Source organism: Gorilla gorilla, chromosome 15, assembly GCF_029281585.2.
Source record: "Gorilla gorilla gorilla isolate KB3781 chromosome 15, NHGRI_mGorGor1-v2.1_pri, whole genome shotgun sequence".
Lineage (NCBI taxonomy): Eukaryota > Metazoa > Chordata > Mammalia > Primates > Hominidae > Gorilla > Gorilla gorilla.
In genome coordinates, this window is record NC_073239.2 from 21,579,264 (window position 1) to 21,604,567 (window position 25,304).

Below are 25,304 nucleotides of genomic sequence, written 5' to 3' on the forward strand. Positions count from 1 at the left end.
GGCCTCCCAAAGTGCTGGGACTATAGCCATCATGATTCACAGTGATACGTGAGCCACGTGCCCAGCCTTGTTCTTTTAATTGGATGTTTTAATAAAATGTATTCAAACTAGTATTTTACTTTCATGAAAATCATTGGTATAAAAAATTTGTTGGCCGGGCATGGTGGCTTACGCCTGTAATCCCAGCACTTAGGGAGGCTGAGGCGGGCGGATCATGAGTTCAGGAGATTGAGACCATCCTGGCTAACACAGTGAAACCCCGTCTCTACTAAAAATACAAAAAATTAGCTGGGCGTGGTGGAGGGTGCCTGTAGTCCCAGCTACTCAGGAGGCTGAGGCAGGAGAACGGCGTGAACCCGGGAGGCGGAGCTTGCAGTGAGCCAAGATCGAGCCACTGCACTCCAGCCTGGCAAGAGAGTGAGACTCCATCTCAAAAAAAAAAAAAAAAAAAAAAAATTGTCTAGTTTTATTAACCAATACCAGAGTTACATTTTACAAAACTTAATTCCAAGCCCAGACAACATGGCAAAACCAAGTCTCTACAAAAAAATAAATAAAAAACATTAGCTGGGCATGGTGGTGTGAGCCTGTAGTCCCAGATCCTTAGGAGGCTGACAGGGAAGGACTGCTTAAAGCCCAGGAGGTCGAGGCTGGAGTGAGCCATGATTGCACTATTGCACTCCAGCCTGGGCAACAGAGTATAAGACCCTGTCTCAAACCAAAAAACAAACTTCATTTTGTTAAGGATTTTTGTTAAAGAATTTATGTTAATTCAGGATAAAGACTTCAGTTAGTTATAAATTACATTTAGTTTTTATGAGATGCTGAAAGATTAGAAGAAGCTAAATATGAACTATGATCCAGAAGGAACTGGAATTATTTTTTTTGGAGACGAGTCTTGCTTTGTCACCCAGGCTGGAGTACAATGGTGCAAACGCCGTTCCCTGCAACCTCCGCCTCCCAGGCTCAAGCGATTCTCCTGCCTCAGCCTCCTGAGCAGCTAGGATTACAAGCACCTGCTACCATGCCCGGCTAATTTTTGTATTTTTAGTAGAAATCCATCTCTACTAATTCACCATGTTGGCCAGGTTGGTCTCGGACTCCTGACCTAGTGATCCGCCCACCTTGGCCTCCCAAAGTGCTGGGACTACAGGCGTGGGCCACCGTGCCCAGCTGGAACTGGAATTCTTAAAAGGACTGAAAAGGAGATAGGAAAAAGTGAGTGAAAGAGGCTTAAAGTAAGACAAACCATTGAATACATTTATGGGAAATTTTATAGTTTGCATAAACAAAGTATAAACTTAAGGCACAGTGAATAACTATATTGATAAACTAGCCACTATTGGACAAGTAGCAAAAGTAAAATTCAAGAAACAAAACCTTCATAAGTCACTACTTCCTTTTGTTACAATCGTAAAATTTTCTGGGTAAACTCTAGATACTAGTACCTCTAGGGAGACAGGATTCAGAAGATCACTTTTAGACACACCTATCTTCACTTGATAACCAAATAAATATCTGTGAGTGAGAGGTACTATCTCGAATGAAGTTAAAAACAAATTAGAAGGAAAAGGTCAGGTTAGCATGTTTTAGAACTATTGGTAAACTATAATTCATGGGACATTATATAATCAAAAGATTAATATTTTAAGCACTAAGTTATAAAGGGTTTACACTCATGAATAAAAATATTACCATCACTTACTATGAACCACCATTGCATGAATCCATGTAGCTGAACACTCCTAATGAAAAGTTTAATTATCCTTCAACCTGTAGTTGAAGAACTCAGTTCATGTTCATTGACAGATTTCCATTACAGACCCACTATATTGATGTTACTTTGACACTATATTTTATATAGATATATTAAAATTGAAAACTTAATGCTGTTTAGAAGGCTATTAATATAACTATTAATTTCTGAAAGCTTTGAGTTTCTGAAAAGGCTTTTAAGATCAAAATTTCTGAAACACTCCACACATTCTTCCTCACCCACATTTAATTATAAATCAATGTTATACTGATAAAAGGTTCTATACACACATTTAGAGATATATATGTGTGTGTGTGTGTCTATATATATACTTTTTTCCCCCCAAGATGGAGTCTCACTCTGTCGCCTAGGCTGGAGTGCAGTGGTGCAATCTTGGCTCACTGCAACCTCCACTTCCCTGGTTCAAGTGATTCTCCTGCCTCAGCCTCCCGAGCAGCTGGGATTACAGACGTGCACCACCACGCCTGGCTAATTTTTGTATTTTTGTAGAGACGGGGTTTCACTACGTTGGCCAGGCTGGTCTCAAACTCCTGACCTCAAGTAATCTGCCCACTTCAGCCTCCCAAAGTGCTGGATTACAGGTGTGAGCACCGTACCTGGCCATATTTAGGAATATTTTCAAAATTAGCTTCACAATATATACATTTATAAGGTTTACAAATAACCAAGTAGGTAGAGGAGTGGCCAACCAGATTCAAGTAAACTGTCCAGTCTTCACTGTTGCTACTTCTAAATGATGAATGACGGGTAATTTCATTAGGCTATCATTGCACCTTATACAATATCTAATTGCTCCTGATGGATTAAATCTATACCTGTCCCACTATCCCCCAATCCCCTCCAAACCACTTTTCTATAGGATTAACGCTGAACCGATAACATAACCAGGAAGCCACATGGATATTCACTAGGTATTAACATTAATAAATCTATTCTATAAGTAGTGTTTTAATATTATGTTCAAAGCTAGTTATTTGAGTCCTGAAAAAGAATACAAGATTAAGTGGCTTGCATTAAAAAATGGAAGCCTATCTTAATATCTGGTGTTATAAATACAGATTCTTACATAAAACAGTTATTCTCAATGAAAGAAAATTCAAAGTGCTTCCATCTTGCTCCTTTTATTATATGGTGAAGCATCCTTAGTGTGAAATTAATGATTAGATATATAAATGCATGGCATAACATGAGAAAATCTAGGAGAAAATATCCTCATTTTAATCTAAGACTATGGAATTATCAATTCCAATTAGACTTAATCAGCAACTTACCTTTTTTAAAAAAAGCAAATGCACAAATAGGCTTGATAATTTAACTCTTCTTAACTATTAAGGCTCTAGGATGTCCTTAACTTTTTTAAAAGATCATTTTAAAACCAAAGCACTAATTCTATACACAGTAAAAACAGTACAAATATCTGAATTTCAGATCTGGCTTTTGCTAGATAGATCCTAAAAATGAAGAAAACATTTTCCCTTTCCAGAAACTTTAATAATTTAAAATATAAATAAATGTATTAAGTCCCACTGAATAAAGAATGTGAAAGTTTTTGTATTAAAAAAAAAAAAGTTTGAAGCTTGATAGTCATTTCATTTTATGGTGGGACAGAGACTGGATTTTGCTTGCTTTCCATAATTACTTCAGTGTCTCCCTCCATTTCAAAATTGACATTCACAAATGAGCTGGATATCACTGTCTCTGGTTGATCTGTCTGAACAATGGAATCAGTCTGCAATTTATTCTGTTGATATTGTCTTTCTGCTTCTTCAGACATCCTGTTTTCTTCTTCTTCTTCTTCTTCCTAAAAAAAAGGAGCAACATCAAGAATAGTTGAAATACGAAAGTCCAAAAGGTATATAGTGCTGTTTTCCCCACTGTCAGCTTATGTTTAAAAAAAAAAAAAAAAAACAGTGTCATGTTCAAATCAGTTTGGTCTAATTAAGACATACTTTCCCTTCTCCTGCTCTCTAATTGAAATAACTACTGTAAAACATTTTAAGGAAAGTAGTTTTTTCTTGTTGTTTGTTTTTTTTGAGAAAGAGTATTGCTCTGTCACCCAGGCTGGAGTGCAGTGGCTCACTGCAACCTCCATCTCCCAGGCTCAAGCAATTCTCCTGCCTCAGCCTCCTGAGTAGCTGGGACTACAAGCACCTGCCACCACGCCCAGCTAATTTTTGTATTTTTAGTAAAGACAGGGTTTCACCATGTTGGCCAGGCTGGTCTCGAACTCCTGACCACAAGTGATCCACCCACCTCGGCCTCCCAAAGTGTTGGGATTACAGGCATGAGCCACCGCGCTCAGCCCAAAAGAGGTTACTTTTTAAAACAGGGTCCAGCACTACATCACGTAGATGAGACCTGAATTAACTTTGACAAGGACTTTATTTCTTTCAGATTAAGTCTAAGCTAAATAAATAAAAAGTTAGCTTCAACTGTATCACTTCAATTGTAGGGTGTCAGTCTATTCGGTTGAATAGGTTGGTTCATTTACTACATGATATATAGCATAGTTAGTTTTCCCATAAGCATCAAATACATAGACAAGGCAGCACCTACCCTCAAGAAGTTTACAACTTAGTAGGGAAGTTAAGACATGTAAAAACAGTATTATGACAGATGTAGAGATTTTGAAAGGGTAAATAATTTCTAGTTGCAGAACTACTAAATTCATTGAGTAGGTGGCATTTGTATTGGACCCTGCAGAACAGGTAGTCAGTACACAGTGAGTAACCCCAGAAGATTACTCTGGGGCTTGCTTGAAAATAGAGAGAGACCATTTAGGAGGCTAGTATAATAGTCCAGATGAGGTAATGAGGCTCTAAGCAAGGCTTACAGTGTTAAGAAATACTTATTTGTTCATAAAACAGGTTTGAAACCATACGACAAATATTAAGTCAGCTGACCTTTCCAGGCTCATGTCCAGTCACTCCCACATTGTACCTTATGCTCCAGTGACAATAAACTATTATATTTTTGCCATTTCCCCAACCATAACAATGTACCTTCATGCCTCTACATTCTAGCTTTACCTGAATTGCTGCCCTCTATTTGCTTGAAGAATAGCAGATGCCAATATTTGTTGTGCTCACTAGGTACTGTTCTAAACATTTTATATATTAATGTATTTAATCTGTAGAGCAGCCCCCGAGCATGGATGCTGCAATTCTCCTCATTACAAAGATGAGGAGATTGAGGCTTATAGAGGGGTTAAGTGTTCTGTCCAAGGTTACAAAGTTTTAAGTGGTAGAAGAGATTTTGAATTCAAGCCCTTTGGTTCTTGAGCCCATGCTCTTAAGCACTAAAGGCTTTTATTTTTTAAGACAAAATTCACTTCACTCTCACCTTAAGACCTCACTACTTTTAAACTGCCCTCAAATTTTTGTGCATTAACACCTGGCACATACACATTTCTTGTACTTAAATTTTTATCTGTGCCAAACCCACTCCACTTTTCCTATATCCAGTCCATGTGCTCTAAGTATCTTGTTTCTTCATCTTAGAATTAGAATGATAATTAATCCAAAGAGAGGCATGTGAAGATTAAATAATGTATATAAGGCATCTCACATAGCACTAAGACAATGAAATCTAGCTTAGTTTTGCACACAGTTCATAGGAAAATTCCAGTTTTAAGGAATTACAAAATGTATGTTACTTTGATAAAAGAAATTAATGATTCTAGAATGAAATGCCTAGCATAAGAGAGCTACATGTTGGGCAGTTAGAAAATACATAGGCTCATTATGCAACCCATCAAGTCCATAGCAAACCAAAATGAATCAAGAAAATGTAAAAAGGAGGCATACCTCCTTCTTCATCCGATAATATTCATCAATGGCATATTGGTACTTTGGGGTGCTGATACCCAAAACAGATGCAATCTTCTCTCCAAGGAAGTCACACACTGAAGATACAAAAGTTAAAAGACTTATATAATTCTATAAACATTTCTTGAGCACTTTCTATGTGTAAGACACTGTAGGAATACAAGAGTTACTGTTCCTGCTCTCAAGGAGATTATAAAAACCTAATAGATCTCTCTTCTGTATATCTTCCCTGATTTTCTTCAAGAAGTACCGGTGGCTTCAAAACTCCCAACAAGTCTTTTCATGTCTGTATTAGAACACTTATCACTAGGTATATCTGTTATATGTCTATGTCTTTAAGAAAAGTGTATACTGCCAGGCATGGCGGCTCATGTCTATAATCCCAGCACTTTGGGAGGCTGAGGCAGGCAAATCACATGAGGTCAGGACTTCAAGACCAGCTTGAACAACATGATGAAACCTCATCTCTACTAAAAATACAAAAATTAGCTGGGCATGGTGGTGGGCGCCTGTAATCCCAGCTACTCACAAGGCTGAGGCAGGAGAATAGCTTGAAACTGGAAGGTGGAGGTTACGGTGAGACAAGATCACACCACTGCACTCCAGCCTTGATGAAAGAGCAAGACTCTGTCTCAAAAAAGAAAAATGTATACTCAGAAAGCTGGGATATCACTAGGCTGGAGGAGGAGAATGGCTTGTAGTATAATACTCACTGAGTGCCTACCATGTGCCAGGTACTGTGAAAGGTTAGGCGTAGAGAGGTTAAAGAACTTAACCCAAACTGATAAAGCAGATCCAAAGTTCAAAGCTAGGTCTGAATCTCAAGCTCATGCTCTTTCCATTACACCAACCTGTCTAGCATATATTCAGTGCTCAGTAAATGTTTGTTGAATCAATTACTATTCACAATTAGCTCTAATAAAATGCCGAAAGTGATAAAAAGCTATGAGGGAGTTAAAAATGGAAGCAGAAGAAAGATTCATAATTTAAAACCTATATTTTAAATTAGCATTATTAAGTTATAAGTTGATAATTCATTTCCTTCAAATATGACTTAGTCACATCTCAATTTAAGAAATGAAATATTAATGAAATAGAAATATAAATTAACTATAATACAGGCTTTAGAATAAGCAGTGAGACAGACTGAGAATGTTATCAACTGGAAACCAAATGACAAAGCAGCAAAATAGCTGTTATGAGAAAGGGTTTAAGAACTTGAAAACCATATCTAAACTAACATAGTCATTTTTCATTCCTCAAAAAATAAACTATATTGGAAGCTGAAGAATGTTTTAATGTGAAGTACAAGTTAGGTTACTATCTCCCAATGCTAGCTAGCTCTTGAGGACAGTGATTAACTCCCTATTGTTTCTCCTTCAGTTTGGAAACATCCTATTTAGCAAAGTTCCTGTTGCTGAAGCATGTTACAGCAATTATACAATATTCAAGCAGAAAAGCAATACCTGAGAGAGTTGATGTAGCAGCCCGAAGCATGTAAAACCATAAGTAGGGGCCCCAGGTAAGTTTTGTCTGCAACAAGAAATCATGTTAGCAACATTCATACCTAAATTCATTCCATATATTTAGGCCAGAATGAAGTAGTCAAATACTTGGTAGGCACCGAGAATATTCTATAGGCAGTACTACAAAGAGACTGCAATCCAATCAACAATTTAAAATCTTTAGAGTTAAAATTCCACAAAGATATTTTACATTCACCCATATAACTACCACCACCTTAAGCCCATAGAAGAATCAAAAAAAGATGCAGCAGCTGAAATGGAGTTGGTAATCGCAGTCTGGATTATTTTATGAGTTGATAATCCACAGCTTTTCTTTCTCCTGTCTTGCTGCATTTTTGTCTCCACTATTTATAAATACAACACCAGAGGGGGTGTTCAGTCAATAGAAAGAAACTTAAGGATGCCATCTGACATACTTATGCTATAGCAGGGAAATTAAGGTTCAGAGAAATTAAGCAGGATATGTAACGGAACATCAAATGAGCTTTTAACGGTGGGAAAATAAGGGACAAATAAGTGGCAAGATAAGTTTTGTTTGTTTCTTTAAGTCTTTTTTTATTATTATTATTATACTTTAAGTTCTGTGCACAACATGCAGGTTTGTTACATATGTATACATGTGCCATGTTGGTGTGCTGCACCCATTAACTCGTCATTTACATTAGGTATATCTCCTAATGCTATCCCTCCCCGCTCCCCCCACCCCACGACAGGCCCTGGTGTGTGATGTTCCCCTTCCTGTCTCCAAGTGTTCTCATTGTTCAGTTCCCACCTATGAGTGAGAACATGCGGTGTTTGGTTTTCTGTCCTTGCAATAGTTTGCTCAGAATGATGGTTTCCAGCTTCATCCATGTCCTTACAAAGGACATGAACTCATCCTTTTTTATGGCTGCATAGTATTCCATGGTGTATATGTGCCACATTTTCTTAACCCAGTCTATCACTGATGGACATTTGGGTTGGTTCCAAGTCTTTGCTATTGTGAATAGTGCTGCAATAAACATACATGTGTATGTGTCTTTATAGCAACATGATTTATAATCCTTTGGGTATATACCCAGTAATGGGATGGCTGAGTCAAATGGTATTTCTGGTTCTAGATCCTTGAGGAATCGCCACACTGTCTTCCACAATGGTTGAACTAGTTTACACTCCCACCAACAGTATAAAAGTGTTCCTATTTCTCCACATCCTCTCCAGCACCTGTTGTTTCCTGACTTTTTAATGATCACCATTCTAATTGGTGTGAGATGGTATGTGATTTTGATTTGCATTTCTCTGATGGCCAGTGATGATGAGCATTTTTTCATGTGTCTGTTGGCTGAATAAATGTCTTCTTTTGAGAAGTGTCTGTTCATATCCTTTGCCCACTTTTTGATGGGGTTGTTTGATTTTTTCTTGTAAATTTGTTTGAGTTCATTGTAGATTCTGGATATTAGCCCTTTGTCAGATTAGTAGATTGTAAAAATTTTCTCCCATTCTGTAGGTTGCCTGTTCACTCTGATGGTAGTTTCTTTTGCTGTGCAGAAGCTCTTTAGTTTAATTAGATCCCATTTGTCAATTTTGGCTTTTGTTGCCATTGCTTTTGGTGTTTTAGTCATGAAGTCCTTGCCCATGCCTATGTCCTGAATGGTATTGCCTAGGTTTTCTTCTAGGGTTTTTATGGTTTTAGGTCTAACATTTAAGTCTTTAATCCATCTTGAGTTAATTTTTGTAGCAAACTTGACAAAAACAAGAAATGGGGAAAGGATTCCCTATTTAATAAACAGTGCTGGGAAAACTGGCTAGCCATAGGTAGAAAGCTGAAACTGGATCCCTTCTTTAAGTCTTAAAAAAGGACTAGACCATAGAACCCAAGACAAGCTCAGTGCATATTTGGTAAGCCAGGGCCACTGGCAGAATGCAATCCACAATGCACACCTACGTAGTTAATCTTGGTTCTGTAATTCCAAATGAATTTTGTGAAGCTTGCCAAACAGATGTTATCTGCCTCTCTAGATGAAGCCAGTGATAAAGGCATGCTTCATTGTACCAATACGTTTATCCAAAGAAAACATAGTATAAAGCCTTCAAGGAATCAAATGCATTAATAATTGTTTTCTGGAGTTTTTTTTAAGACAGAGTCTCACTCTGTCACCCATGCTAGAACGCAGTGGCACAATCTCAACTCAATGCAACCTCTGCCTCCTGGGTTCAAGTGACTCTTGTGCCTCAGCCTCACGAGTAGCTGAGATTACAGACGTGCACCAATTGCACGAATTTTTGTATTTTTAGTATAGATAAGGTTTCGCCATGTTGGCCAGGCTGGTCTCAAATTCCAGCCCCATGTGATCCACCCACCTCAGCCTCCCAAAGTGCTGGGATTACAGGGGTAAGCCACTGCATCTAGGCAATAATTGTTTTAATATGGCTTCCAAGGAGGGGAGAAAGAGAAAAACTTGTCCATAATCTTCTTATATATACTAATGATTAAAAGGGCATTAAAAAGGCAAACACAAGAATATCTGTTAAGACTGAGTGGATGGGGCGGGGTGCAGTGGCTCACGTCTGTAATCCCAGTACTTCGGGAGGCTGAGGCGGGCAGATTACCTGAGCTCAGGATTTTGCGACCAGCCTGGGCAACATGGTGAAACCCTGTCTTTACCAAAATACAAAATATTAGCTGGGCATGGCAGCGTGCACCTGTAGTCCAGCTACTTGGGAGGCTGAGGCAGGAGAATTGCTTGAACCCAGGAGATGGAGGTTGCAGTGAGCCAAGATCACGCCAGTGCACTCCAGCCTGGGTGACAGCGAGACTCCGTCTCAAAAAAAAAAAAGAAGAAGAAGAAGAAGAGAACCCTGATAAAACGTCATGAAAGTCTGGAAGGATTACACCACTGAAGATGCCATTGTTATAGAAAAAGCTGTGAAAGACATCAACACGAAACAAATTTCTGCTGGAGAAAACTGTGTCCAAGTGTTGTGCACATCTTCACAGGATTTACGACAGAGCCAATCAATGAAATCATGAAAGATATGGTAGATATGAAAAGAAAGGGGGGGTGGAGGGTGGAGCATTTCAAAATTTGGATCTTGGAGAAATTCAAGAGCTAACAGACACAACAACAGAGATATTAACAGAAAATGGCTTGACAGAGATGAGTGCCTCCAAACCACTGCCAGATAATGAAGAAGATGTAAAAGCAGCAGTGCCAGAAAAGAAACTGACATTAGACAATCTGGCAGAAGGGCTCCGATTTTTCAAGACTACTTGACTTCTTTTACAACATGGACCCTTCTATACAGGCAATGAAACTAAAGCAAATGGTGGGAAAAGAACTGTTACCACATAAAACAATTTTTAGAGAAATAAAAAAGTAAAACAGTCAGACAGAAATTACTACGTATTTCCATGAAGTCACAGCAAGTACGCCTTTCTCTCTTGCCTCCCCTTCCACCTCCTGCCATGCCTAACACAGCAAGACCAACCCCTCCTCTTCCTCCTCAGCCTACTCAATGTGAAGACAATGAGGAAGAAGACATATGATGATGATCCACTTCCCACTTAATGAATAGTAAATATATTTTCTCTTCCTTATAATTTTCTTAACCCTTTTTCCTTTCCTTTCCTTTCTCCTTTCCTTCCTTTTATCTTTTCTTTGTCACCCAGGCTGGAGTGCAATGGTGCAATCTCGGCTCACTGCAACCTCCGCCTCCCGGGTTCAAGCGATTCTCCTGCCTCAGCCTCCCGAGTAGCTGGGACTACAGGTGCCCAACACCACATCCGGCTAATTTTTGTATTTTTAGTAGAGACGGGGTTTCACTATATTGGCCAGGCTGGTCTCGAACTCCTGACCTTGTGATCTGCCCACCTCAGCCTCCCAAAGTGCTGGGATTACAGGCATGAGCCACCACGCCCAGCCAACATTTTCTTTTCTATAGCTTACTTTATTGTAAGAATATAGCATATAATACATATAACATAAGAAATATGTGTTAATTGACTTTATGCTCTAGGTAAGGCTTCCAGTCAACACTAGGCTATTAGCAATTTAGTTTGGGGGGAATAAAAAGTTATATGCAGATTTTCAACTGTGCAGGGTAGTTGGGGGGTCACACCCCTAAACTTCACATTGTTCAAGGTTCAACTGTAAATATGTTTCTCAGTGGACCAATTCTCCTGGGGTTGTTTCTGGCGAGAATAATTGATAATATCCAAGCTATGACTACCAAAGAATCAAATCTGCTCCAGAGCTGAAAAACAGGTTAATAATTCCTGAATAACATTTATCATCATCCCACACAACTATACAGAATGAATATATAGGGCCCTTTGTTTGAACATTGACTTGATTGAATCAAAAAAAAGAAGTAGCTAGAGTCTATGCCAGAACTCCACCACCTAGACTATCCCAGTAATAGCAAAACTGGGACAAGATCTTGTGTCTTCAAGACTTCCTGTACATAGTGCTAAAACTCAAAATGATTCATTTTTCCTCCAAAAATATAAGTATCTCTTCCTTCCCTATTAAGACCGACTACCTTTTATTTCTTATTAAAACAATTTATTTTCAGATTATAAAAGTCATATTTATTTGTTGTAGAACACTTAGAAAATGGAGGTCGGCCAGGTGCAGTGGCTCACGCCTGTAATCCCAGCACTTTGGGAGGCCGAGGCGGGTGGATCATGAGGTCAAGAGATCGAGACCATCCCGGCTAACACGGTGAAACCCTGTCTCTACAAAAAAATACAAAAAATCAGCCGGGCATGGTGGCAGGTGCCTGTAGTCCCAGCTACTCAGGAGGCTGAGGCAGGAGAATGGCGTGAACCTGGGAGGCGGAGCTTGCAGTGAGCTGAGATCGCACCACTGCACTCCAGCATGGGCAACAGAGCAAGACTCCGTCTCAAAAAAAAAAGAAAAAAAAAAAGAAAGAAAGAAAACGGAGGTCAATATAAGAAAAATGTAATTCACCCATTTTCCACCACCTAGAAATAATTATCCAAATGTCAGGGTATCTTTCTTTTCCTGAGCATACACTTATTTTTACAACATTGTTGTCCCTTACATATTTTCTCTATCCTATTTTTCCACATGTATTATATCATATTAATATAATTATAATATTAAGCCTATTTACTTAATCTGCTTAAATTCCTAAAGGTGGAATTAACTAGGCCAAAAATATAATCATTTAGGAAGCTCTTCATTCACATTGCAAAACTTCACACTAGAAAATTTGCCAATAAATATGCAGTAGCAATGTATGTGATTGCCCATTAACTTGTAGCTCCACCGGGTGTGGTGGCTCACGCCTGTAATCCCAGCACTTTGGGAGGCCAAGATGGGCAGATAACGAGGTCAGGAGTTCGAGACCAGCCTGACCAACATGGTGAAACCCTGTCTCTACTAAAAATACAAAAATTAGCCAGGTGTGGTAGCATGTGCCTGTAATCCCAGCTACTCAGGAGACTGAAGCAGGAGAATCACTTGAACCCGGGAGGTGGAGGTTGCAGTGAGCTGAGATTGCGCCACCGCACTCCAGCCCACGCAACAGAGGGAGACTCCGTCTCAAAAAAAAAAAAAAAAACTTGCATCTCCACTTCAATATATTACCCTTTTCCTTTTTGTAAAATTTGAGGTGGCTGGGCACAGCAGTTCATGTCCGTAATCCCAGCAGTTTGGGAGGCCGAGGCAGGCGGATCACCTGAGGTCGGGAGTTTGACACCAGCCTGACCAACATGGAGAAACCCCATCTCTACTAAAAATACAAAATTAGCCGGGCATGGTGGTTCATGCTTGTAATCCCAGCTACTTGGGAGGCTGAGGCAGGAGAAGCCCTTGAACCTGGGAGGCGGAGGTTGCAGTGAGCTGAGACTTTGCCATTGCACTCCAGCCTGGGCAACAAGAGTGAAACTCCGTCTCAAAAAAAAAAAAAAAAAAATTGAGGCAAAAAATGAGACCAGATAATTTTTAGTTTTGGCTATATTAGAAAAGCATCACTCAATCCATTTATATAGGTAACAACTATAACTATATATATATACAGATATAGATTTTTTTTTTTTTGAGATGGACTCTCACTCTGTCACCCAGGCTGGAGTGCAGTGGTACGATCTTGGCTCACTACAACCTCCGCCTCCTGGGTTCAAGCGATTCTCCTGCCTCAGCCTCCTGAGTAGCTAGGACTACAGGCACGTGCCACCACGCCTGGCTAATTTTTGTATTTTTAGTAGAGATGGGGTTGCACCATGTTGGCCAGGATGATCTCGATCTCCTGACCTCGTGATCCACCCGCCTCAGCCTCCGAAAGTGCTGGGATTACAGGCATGAGCCACCATGTCCGGCCTATAACAATATTTTTTTTTTCTTTGCGTCGGAGTCTCGCTCTGTCGTCCAGGCTGGAGTGCAGTGGCACGATCTCGCCTCGCTGCAACCTCAGCCTCCCGGATTCAAGCGATTCTCCTGCCTCAGCCTCCCAAGTAGCTGGGACTACAGGTGCATGCCACCACACCCAGCTAATTTTTTGTATTTTTAGTAGAGACAGGGTTTCACCATGTTAGCCAGGATGGTCTCGATCTCCTGACCTCGTGATCCGCCCACCTTGGCCTCCCAAAGTGCTAGGATTACAGGTGTGAGCCACCATGCCCGGCTGCCTATAACAATATTTTTAAAATATATATAGACTTATACAAATATACACATATTTGAGGAATATTAACTGAAACTAAATGTGTAAGAGAATTAGAGAAAATATGTTTATTCTTAAGGTACATCTAAGGTAAAATTGAAGTGAGTTACTATAAGATTATAAAAAGATCTAGGTCTTCACATCTTCTTTTTTTTTTTTTTTTTTTTTTTTTTGAGACAGAGTCTCACTCTGTCGCCCAGGCTGGAGTGCAGTGGTGCGATCTTGGCTCACTGCAACCTCCACCTCCCAGGTTCAAGCAATTCTCTGCCTTAGCCTCCCGAGTAGCTGGGATTACAGGCGCCCACCACCACGCCCAGCTAATTTTTGTATTTTTAGTAGAGACGGGGTTTCACCATCTTGGCGAAGCTGATCTTGAACTCCTGACTTCATGATCCATCTGCCTCAGCCTCCCAAAATGCTGGGATTACAGGTGTGAGCCACCACGTCTAGCATAGGTCTCCACTTCTTATGCTCTATTAGTATCATATGCCAGGAGTATTAATCTTAAATCTTTATCTTAAATGTCAGGGTTTTAAAAATTGAGTCTGTTTTACAAATGTACTATGGAAATACAGGACCTTTTCAAAATTCCTTTGTCTTATCATATTTATGATGTATTAAGAGGAAACAGAAAATTGAAAGTCTCCTCTTAACATTAAGTGAAGCCAGGTTTATCTTCAGTTGTTAAAAAGTACTCCAATGGGGCCGGGCACGGTGGCTCATGCCTGTAATCCCAGCACTTTGGGAGGCCGAGGCAGGCAGATCACCTCAGGTCGGGAGTTCGAGACCAGCCTGACCAACATGGCAAAACCCCGTCTCTACTAAAAATACAAAATTAGCCGGGCATGGTGGCACATACCTGTAATCCCAGCTACTTGGGAGGCTGAGGCAGGAGAATGGCTTGAACCCGGGAGGCAGAGGTTACAGTGAGCTGAGATTGCGCCATTGCACTCCAGCCTCGGCAATAAGAGTGAAACTCTGTCTCAAAAAAAAAAAAAAAAAAAAAAAAAAAAAAAACTACTCCAATGGATAAGCATTGGCTGTTGTATTGGTCTATGGCAGGAAACCCAACGATACATTCAAACTGGCTAGTAATGGTGAGATTTAGCTATACACATTTAAAAAAATTTTTTTAACTGGCTAATAGGGTATTATCTACAAAGATGCGGACAAGGTTTCCAACAATGAACAGAATAGTACCCCAGAGCTAATAGCACTGAGAAAACCATTAATATCCCTGCTGTTGTTTAAATGTGTCCCCTAAAAAATGTGTGTTGGAAACAATATAACAGTGTTGGGAGCTGGGACTGAACTGAGCAGTGATTATGCCATGACGGCTCCAGCATCATGAATGGATTAATGCCATTATTATGGAAGTGGATTTGTTATAAAATCATGAGCTCTGTCCCCTTCTCTCTCTGTCTCTCTCTCACCCTCTGGCCTTCTGCTACATTCAATGATGCGGCAAGAAGGCCCTTGCCAGATGCCAGTCGCTCAATCTTGGACTTCCCAGCCTCCACAACTGTAAGCCAATGAAGTTCTGTTCTTTATTAATTACCCAGTCTGTGGTATTCCGTTATAGCAGCACAAAATGGGCTATCACAAACCCAATATCTGAAGGGGTAAAAAGAGAGAGCAGTTACTGGGAACCCCGGGAGAATACCCAAATGGAGAAGGCTTCCCAACAGTAGCTGTGGCCTTAGTAGAAAATCCAGTTACCCATGGCATCTAATAAGGAAGGAATCCCAGAATCAGAATGGTGAAGAGTAAATAACACAACCTCATTTTATTCCCTGCCCTCTAATTTCCTGCCGGTGGTTCACATTGGCTAAACTCAATAAAAAGCCAGAGGACAAAGGAGTCTACTAATACAGTGCATACATGCCAAAGTACAATGCAGCATGCAGACGAGTAGAGAGTAAATCTACAGGAGCAAACAGAAACTTCACATGATGCCTAGTCCACAAACACAAGAAAGGATATGGTGATTAGAAGTAGTTTTATGGTTACCTGCTATCAAAATGCTCTAACATTAAGATACCAATCATCTGTTAACATACTCCACCATGTAAAAGATTTTCTACTTACACAATAAAAAACCTATTTACTGCCACCGATGGAGATTCTGAAATACATATTGGAAAAATTATCCATGTAAAACTACTAGAAGAAAACATAAGGGAAAACTACATAACATTGGTCTGGGCAATACTTTTTTTGATTTGACCCCAAAAGCTCAGGCAACAAAACCAAAACCAGACTAATGGGATTACATCAAAATAAAAAGCTTCTGCACAGTAAAAGAAACAATCAACACAGTGAAGTGACAACCCATGGATTGGGAGAAAATACTTGCAAGCCATACATTTGGTAAGGGGTTAATATCCAAAATATGTAAAGAACTTAAACAACTCAAAAGCAAAAAAACAACCTAATTAAAAACTAGGCTAAGGACCTGAACAGATACTTCTCAAGAGAAGGCATATGAATAGTCAACAGATATATGAAAAAATGTTCAACATCACTAATCATTAAGGAAAGGCAAATTAAAATCACAATGAGATATCACCACATACCTGTCAAAATGGATATTATCAAAAAGATAAAAGATAACAAATGTTGGCAAGGATGTACAGAAAAGGGAACCCAGGTGCACTTGGTGGGAATGCAAATCAGTACAGCCATTTTGGAAAACAGGATGGAGGTTCCTCAAAAAATTAAAAACAGAATTACTATATAATCCAGCAATTCAATTTCTGAATATATATTGAAAGGAACTGGAATCAGTATATCAAAGAGATATCTGCACTCCCATGTTTATTACATCATTATTCACAATGGCCACATTATGGAACCAACCTAGGTGTCCATATCAGATGAATGGATAAAGAAAATGTGACATATATACAAAATGAAATACAATTCAGCCTTTAAAGATAGGGAATTCTGTCATTTGTGCAACATGGATGAACCTGGAGGACATTATGCTACTGAAATAACCCAGGCACAGAAAGGCACAATACCACGTTTTCACTTTTATGTGGAATCCAAAACTCAACTCACAGAAACAGAGAGCACAATGGTGGTTACCAGAGGCTGGGGGTTAAGGGGAAATGGGGAGATGTTGGTCAAAGAGCTCAATGTTACAGTTAGGAAGAATAAACAGTTAAGTACTTGAGGCAATAAATATGTTTAATAAAAACAGAAAAATGGGCTGGGCATGGTAGCTCACGCCTGTAATCCCAGAACTTTGGGAGGCCAGGGTGGGCAGATCACCTGAGGTTGGGAGTTTGAGACTAGCCTGACCAACATGGAGAAACCCCGTCCCTATAAAAATACATAATTAGCCAGGCGTGGTGGCTGTAATCCCAGCTACAAGGGAGGCTGAGATAGGAGAATCGCTTTAACCCGGGAGGCGGAGGTTGCGGTGAGCTGAGATCGCGCCATTGCGCTCCAGCCTGGGCAAGAGCAAAACTCCGTCTCAAAAAAAAAAAAAAGATTCAAGATTCAAAAGCCTCTATTATGTATACATTCCATTAACTGTAACAATGGCATTTAAATATATACATGAAGTTGGCATCAAGATGCTCTTTTATGGCCAGGCGCGGTGGCTCACGCCTGTAATCCCAGCACTGTGGGAGGCTGAGGCAGGCAGATCACTTGAGGTCAGGAGTTTGAGACCAGCCTAGCCATCATGGTGAAACCTCATCTCTACTAAAAATACAAAAATTAGCCGGGAGTGGTAGCACACACCTGTAATCCCAGCTACAAGGGAGGCTGAGGCAGGAGAATTGCTTGATCCCAAGGGCGGAGGTTGCAGTGAGCCGAGATTACGCCACTGCACTCCAGCCTGGGCAACAGAGTGACACTCTGTCTCAAAAAAAAAAAAAAAAAAAAAAAGATGCTCTTTTACTACTTTAAACAACACAAGAAAAATGGATTTGAGGCCAGGAACTCATGCTTGTAATCCCAGCACTTTGGGAGGCCAAAATAGGAGGATCATTTGAGTCGAGGAGTCCAAGACCAGCCTGGGCAACATAACGAGACCTTATCTCTACAAAAAATTTTAAAAATTAGACAGGTGTGGTGGCCTATATCTGTAGTCCCAGCTACTTAGGAGGCTGAAGTGGAAAGATTGTTTGAGCCCAGGAGGTCAAGGCTACAGTGAGCCATCATCATGCCACTGTACTACAGCCTGGGCAACAGAGGAAGACCTTGTCTCAAAAAGAAAAAAATAAAAAAAAAAGGATTAGAATTCCTACATTTTTCATATTATCAGACAATGGCTTTAATACTTTGTTTCTAGGCAGGGTGCAGTGGCTCACACCTGTAATCTCAGCACTTTGGGAGGCCAAGGTGGGTAGATTACGAGGTCAGGAGTCTGGCCAACTCCTGTTGACCAGTCTGGCCAACATGGTGAAATCCTGTCTCTACTAAAAACAAAAATTAGCTGGGCATGGTGGCAGGTACCTGTAATCCCAGCTACTCGGGAAGCTGAGACAGGAGAATCATTTGAACCTGGGAGGTGGAGGTTGCAGTGAGCCGAGATCGTACCACTGCACTCCAGCCTGAGCGACAGGGTGAGACTGTCTCAAAAAAAAAAAAAAAAAAAAAATTTGCTTCTTATACCTTTTAAAACAAAGTCTACATTCATGAAAAACAAAATTAACAGCCATCTATTGCTGGTGGAAGTTGAAGGAAATGCACAGCAGGTAACACATTTTTATTTAAAGAATATTCTGCCTGAGCACCATTCTGTCTATATAAAAGGATTCAAAAAGTAATCAAATACTCAGCTGGCAACTTCCCTAAATGGCATTTAAGATGTGCTTATCTTATCAGAGAAAAATTGAAAAAAACTATTCAGGTGGAAGTCTTTGGTTAGTTCTAAGCTTTAAAAATCTTTTCTGAACAGAAATGAGAATGTTGTCTGGCAAAAAAAAAAAAAAAAAAAAAAGATTCAGTGGAAAAATCTCCTGAGTGGCTGAATACATTATGGTTTAATATATTAAACCATAATGTATTCTATTAATATTTAAAGTTTCCCTCCAAGGCAGAGCTTGCAGTGAGCCAAAATCGCACCACCGCACTCCAGCCTGGGCGAGAGAGAGCGACTCCGTCTCAAAAAAAAAAAAAAAAAAAAGTTTCCCTCCAAAAATATTATAGTTATTTAAGGGAAATAAAACCACCAGCAAGTTTACTTTATGAATGTAATTCTACATTAAGCTACAGCATTAAAAAACAACAAAAAAAATATGGTGACAGACTAATATTAACATGAGCGTACATAAAAAATTAACCAGATGAAGTCATTTGCAATTCAGGCAGCTATAAAAAATATCAGAGAAATAGGCCCGGCTCGGTGGCTCACGCCTGTAATCCCAGCACTTTGGGAGGCTGAAGCGGGCGGATCACGAGGTCAGGAGATGGAGACCATCCTGGCTAACATGGTGAAACCCCGTCTCTACTAAAAATACAAAAAAATTAGCCGGGCGTGGTGGCGGGTGCCTGTAGTCCCAGCTACTCGGGAGGCTGAGGCAAGGAGAATGGCGTGAACCCGGGAGGCGGAGCTTGCAGTGAGTCAAGATGGCGCCACTGCACTCCAGCCTGGGCGACAGAGCGAGATTCCGTCTCAAAAAAAAAATCAGAGAAATAAATTGTATCTCTTTTTGCTAAAGACTTAAGTAATTATTATTCTATCTCAGTTAATTTAGTCAACATGTATAGTCACATTTCCTAAGTATAAATTCTTCATTAACTGTATTAGGTTTTTCTGTGAAAATTTTACTTAGAATTCAAGTAAAATGTCCTCTCTCAGCTTCAGGCTGAGTTGTAACATAAAGCTACCAACTGACAGTACAGTAACAGCTCATATTGCCTAAAAAAATCATTGTACTTTTTTGTTTGTTTGTTTTCGAGACAAAGTCTTGCTCTGTTGCCCAGGCTGGAGTGCAGTCGCTCGGTGTCGGCTCATTGCAACCTCCATCTCCCAAGTTCAAGCGATTCTCCTGCCTCAGCCTCCCAAGTAGCTGGTATTACAGGTGCATGCTACCATGCCCAGCTAATTTTTGTATTTTTAGTAGAGACGAGGTTTCCCCATGATGGCCAGGCTGGTCTCAAACTCCTGACCTCAGTGATCTGCCCACCTTGGACTCCCAAAGTGCTGGGATTACAGGTGTGAGCCACTGCACCTGGCCCATTGCACTCTTAAAGGCATGAAGTACCAAAAGGGAATTTTTTTTTTTTTTTTTTTTTTTTTTGAGACAGAGTCTTGCTCTGTGGTTAAGGCTGGAGCACAGTAGGGTGGTCTCTGCTCACTGCAATCTCCGCCTCCTGGATTCAAGCGATTCTCCTGCCTCAGCCTCCCGAGTAGCTGAGATTACAGGCTTGTGCCACCAAGCCCAGCTAATTTTTGTATTTTTAGTAGAGATGGAGTTTCAGGGTTTCACCATGTTGGCCAGGCTGGTCTCAAACTCCTGGCCTCAAGTGATCTGCCCACCTCAGCCTCCCAAAGTGCTGGGATTACAGGCGAGAGCCATGTAACGTGGCCCAAAAGAACCTGGCCCAAAAGAAAAAATATAATTTTAAAGCTTTAAACTTGATATTTCAAAATCGGAATCATAAAACAAATCAATTTTATAAACTCTAAAATGATACTAAATCTGGATGCAGCACTAGATTTGTTATTTCAAAAAGAAAATGACACTAAATAGGAACTATGGAGAAAATTTATTTATTTATTTATTTATTTTGAGATGGCGTTTCACTCTTGTTGCCCAGGCTGGAGTGCAATGGCGGGATCTTGACTCACTGCAACCTCCCCACCTCCCAGGTTCAAGCGATTCTCCTGCCTCAGCCTCCCAAGCGGCTGGGATTACAGGCACCCGCCCCCATGCCTGGCTAATTTTTTGTATTTTTTTTTTAGTAGAGACGGGGTTTCACCATGTTGGCCAGGCAGGTCTCAAACTTCTGACCTCAGGTGATCCATCCACCTTGGCTTCCCAAAGTGCTGGGATTACAGGCAAGAGCCACCATGCCTGGCCCCAAAGGGAAAATATAATTTTAAAGCTTTAAAACTGATATTTAAAAATTGGAGTCATAAATCAATTTTATAAACTCTAAAATGATACTAAAATCTGAATATAGAACTAGATCTTTTTTTTTTTTTTTTTTTGAGATGGAGTCTCACTCTGTTGCCGGGCTGGAGTGCAGTGGCGCGATCTTGGCTCGCTGCAATCTCCGATTCCCGGGTTCAAGCCATTCTCCTACCATTTATCCGCCCACCTCAGCCTCCCAAAGTGCTGGGATTACAGGCGTGGTCCACTGCACCCGACCTATTTTTTTTTTTAAATGATACTAAATAGGAACTATAGAGAAAATTTAAAAAATAAGTTATGGGGTTTCAATCTCAAATTGAGTTCTAAAATTACCTCAAGTTAAAAAAAAAAAAACCGCAAGTAAAATTTCTTGTGCTACTTGCTATATTTGCTTTATTAATTGATACTACCATATATTTTTCTTTTCTTTCTTTTTGTTTTTTTTGAGACACGGTCTCACTTTGTTGCCCGAGCTGGAGTACAGTGGCATGATCATGGCTCACTGCAGCCTTGAATTCCTGGGCTCAAGCAATCCTCTTGCCTCAGCCCTCCAAAGCAAAGATTATAGGCATGAGGCACTGTGCTCAGCCAAGTCACTTTTCAGTGAGTTTTCATAGATATTATCTCATTTAATCTTTAAAAACAACTACAGGTAGGTGAGGCAAGTTATCTCTCTTCTTTGTAATCATGGAACTTTAACTACAATAAAAGTTAAGTCTTTGTCAAAGCAAGGTAACTACTACAGGACAGAGCCAGAACTAAAAACCAAGTTTCTGACATCTCATGGTACCTCTCAGTGAAGAAAATATAAAAAGATTTCTTATCACCCAGGGATCTGTTGGATTGGGCTTCACAACTCAGGGAAATTCCAACATGAATATGCTATATACATGGTCATTAAAGACCTTAAGAGTGGATATAGACCTCTATCATAACAGCATGAGGAACTCTGGGCCCACTTCCCAGTAAAACTGATGAAATTTATTAAAAAATAAACATTTAAATCACCTGGAAATGGTCTTAATGGCATATAAATGAATAAACATCTATTCAAGAAAATCTGTGAAAATTTGGTAACAAAAGCAAACGTCTGTGGTAACTGAACTAAGACCACTCCCTCTCAGCACCCTCCCAGCAAAGGAAGGCAGAAACTGCGCTTCAGACTGGTACAGCCAAGAATACAGGGTTCCCCCTCCCTCTCAGCACCCTCCCAGCAAAGGAAGGCAGAAACTGCGCTTCAGACTGGTACAGCCAAGAATACAGGGTTCCCCCTCCCTCTCAGCACCCTCCCAGCAAAGGAAGGCAGAAACTGCGCTTCAGACTGGTACAGCCAAGAATACAGGGTTCCCCCTCCCTCTCAGCACCCTCCCAGCAAAGGAAGGCAGAAACTGCGCTTCAGACTGGTACAGCCAAGAATACAGGGTTCCCCCTCCCCTCAGCTTCCAGTTGGGTTTTCTTCTCAGGAGGAACAGAATATTAACCAGCACTTCTCATCTATTACTGAGGCCAATTTCCAGGTAAGTGTGGTTGACAGGGGGTGACTCTCTTCTTCCACCAGCCTCTGCTCACAGAACGGAGGCTCTACCTTGAGCATGGCACCACTGAGAACACCAGGGCCCTGATCGCCTTTACCCAGTTCATAAGGCAGCAGAGGCAAGTTCTACGCCAGCAGAGGCAAGTCAAAAATACTTACAGCTTTTTTTTTTTTTTTAATATTATTATACTTTAAGTTTTAGGGTACATGTGCACAATGTGCAGGTTAGTTACATATGTATACATGTCCCATGCTGGTGTGCTGCACCCATTAACTTGTCATTTAGCATTAGGTATATCTCCTAATGCTGTCCCTCCCCCCTCCCCCCACCCCACAACAGTCCCCAGAGTGTGATGTTCCCCTTCCTGTGTCCATGTGTTCTCATTGTTCAATTCCCATCTATGAGTGAGATTAAAAAAAAAAAAAAAAGAAATGAGAAAAAAACAAATAGACATTTGGAAAACAAAAACTAAAAAAAAAAAAAATACTTAAAGCTACTGACCCCACCTCCCATAAATGCTCAGCTCCTAAAGTGAAGGTGTTATTCAGACAGAAATGAGCCATTGTCCCCACCCCCAGCTCCAAAACCTTGGCTCAGAGATTGCCCTGAGTGAGAGGCAGAAGGGCGGGGCTGGGGTAGGGGAGCCAGCCAGGACAGGAAACAAAGCAGACAACTACTAATCTCTTCCCAAAGGAACTGACTTCATTTGCAACACACCTAGAGAAGTCCAAGGCTAAGGGTGTTCTCAAAAACACTGGAGATTGTAGCAAAATGTACAGTGGTCCCCCTTTGTCTGCAGGGGCTGTGTTCCAAGACCTCCCATGGGTGACTGAAACTGCGGATAATACTGAACCCTATACTATGTTTTTTCCTATATACACATGCCTATGATAAATTTTAATTTATAGATTAGTCACAATGAGATTAACAATAGCTAATAATAGAACAATTATCACAATACACTATAATAATAGTTATATGAATGTGGTCTCCCAAAATATCATGTTGTACTGTATGCACCCTTCTTCTGATGGAGGTACCAAGTGTGACAGTATGAGATTTTATGATGCTACTCAGAACGGTGATCAACTTAAAATTTATCAATTGTTTATTTCTGGAATTTTCCATTTAATATTTTCAGAGCACAACTGACCATGGGTAACCACAAAAAGCAAAACTACAAATAAAGGGGGGACTACTGTAACTGGGAGAAGATTCTTAGATTCAATAAAAATACAGGCTAAACCATAGGCTAGCTAATTTGCAGGAAAGAATAGGAGTGGAGAATAGACTTCACTAAAAGAACACAGCAGTCACTAAACAAATAAACAGGCAAATAACAATGACAAGATATGGGGGCGCAGTACCCAGAGTTGCTATAATATATAATCTAAAATATCTAGTTTCCAACAAAAACTTATGAGACATGCAAAGAAACAGAAAAGTATGACCCATACATAGGGAAAAAAAATCAGGCAACAAAAAATACCTGTGAGAGTGACAAGATGCTGGATTTAACAGAAAAAAAAATTCAAATAGCTTTTATAAATATGTTTGAAGACCTAAGAAAATAATAAATTAAAAATAAAGGAAGGTATAACAGTATCACATCAAGTAGAGAGTATCAAAAAAGAGACAGAAATTATTAAAAACAAAACAAAACAAAAACTGGCCAGGTGCAGTGGCTCATGCCTGTAATCCCAGCACTTTAGGAGGCCAAGGCAGGTGGATCAAATGAGGTCAGGAGTTCCAGACCAGCCTGGCCAACATGGTGAAACCCAGTCTCTACCAAAAATACAGTAATTAGCCCGGGCATGGTGGTGCGTGCCAGTAAGCCCAGTTACTCCAGAGGCTGAGGCAGGAGAATCACCTGAATCCAGGAAGCAGAGGTTGCAGTGAGCCGAGATCGCGCCACTGCACTCCCGCCTGGGCGACAAGAGTGAAACTCCATCTTAAAAAACAAAAACAAAAACAAAAAACTGCCAGGTGCAGTGGCTCACGCCTGTAATCCCAGCACTTTGGGAAGCCAAGGAAGGTGGATCATTTGAGGTTAGGAGTTCAAGACCAGCTTGGTTGTCTCTACTAAAAACACAAAATTGGTGGAGTGTGGTGGCTCACGCCTGTAATCCCAGCACTTTGGGAGACTGAGGCGGGTGGATCACAAGGTCAAGAGTTCGAGACCAACCTGACCAACATGGTGAAACCCCATCTCTACTAAAATACAAAAATTTAAAAATACAAAAGTTAGCAGGACGTGGTGGTGTGCATCTGTAATCCCAGCTACTCGGGAGGCTGAGGCAGGAGAATCACCCAACCTGGGAGGCAGAGGTTGCAGTGAGCCGAGATTGCGCCACTGCACTCCAGCCTGGCAATGAGCAAGACTCTGTGTCAAAAAAAAAAAAAAAAAAAAGAACTGTAAATGCTTCTGTAGAAAATATTCACTTAATCCAAAAGATAACAGTAGAAAAGAAGGGAGCAAAAAGACATGAGACATAGAAAATAAAAGGTAAAATGGCAGATGTAAATCCAACTAAAACAACATAAAATATGAATGGATTAACAACTGAATCAAAGGGCAGAGATTGTTAGATTGGATTAAAAAAAACAAGATCCAACTATATGCTGTCTACAAGAGATACTTTAGATTAAAAAATACAAACAGATTCACAGTAAAAGGGATGGAAGAAGATATACAAAACAAACTATAAAAAAGCTGACACTGGCCGGGCGTGGTGGCTCACACCTATAATCCCAGCATTTTGGGAGGCCGAGGCAGGTGGATCACAAGGTCAGGAGATTGAGACCATTCTGGCTAACACGGTGAAACCCCATCTCTACTAAAAATACAAAAAATTAGCTGGGTGTGGTGGCAC

At 40.4% G+C, this 25,304-nt stretch overlaps 1 protein-coding gene across 2 annotated transcripts in view; it reads right to left on the minus strand.

Moving 5' to 3' along the window:
- Positions 1-1,256: 1,256 nt before the first annotated feature.
- Positions 1,257-25,304, minus strand: part of LOC101127474 (signal recognition particle subunit SRP54) — a 98,501-nt gene continuing 74,453 nt past the window's right edge. Inside the window, exons 4-6 of one of the 2 annotated variants that reach the window (XM_031001735.3) lie at positions 7,071-7,137; positions 5,584-5,681; positions 1,257-3,578 (exon numbers count right to left, since the gene is read on the minus strand). In XM_031001735.3, the coding sequence (XP_030857595.3) occupies positions 3,372-3,578; positions 5,584-5,681; positions 7,071-7,137 (372 nt within the window). In that variant the 3' untranslated portion in view covers positions 1,257-3,371. The remainder of the gene's footprint in view (positions 3,579-5,583; positions 5,682-7,070; positions 7,138-25,304) is intronic. The other variant, XM_055361303.2, reaches the window with a different exon arrangement.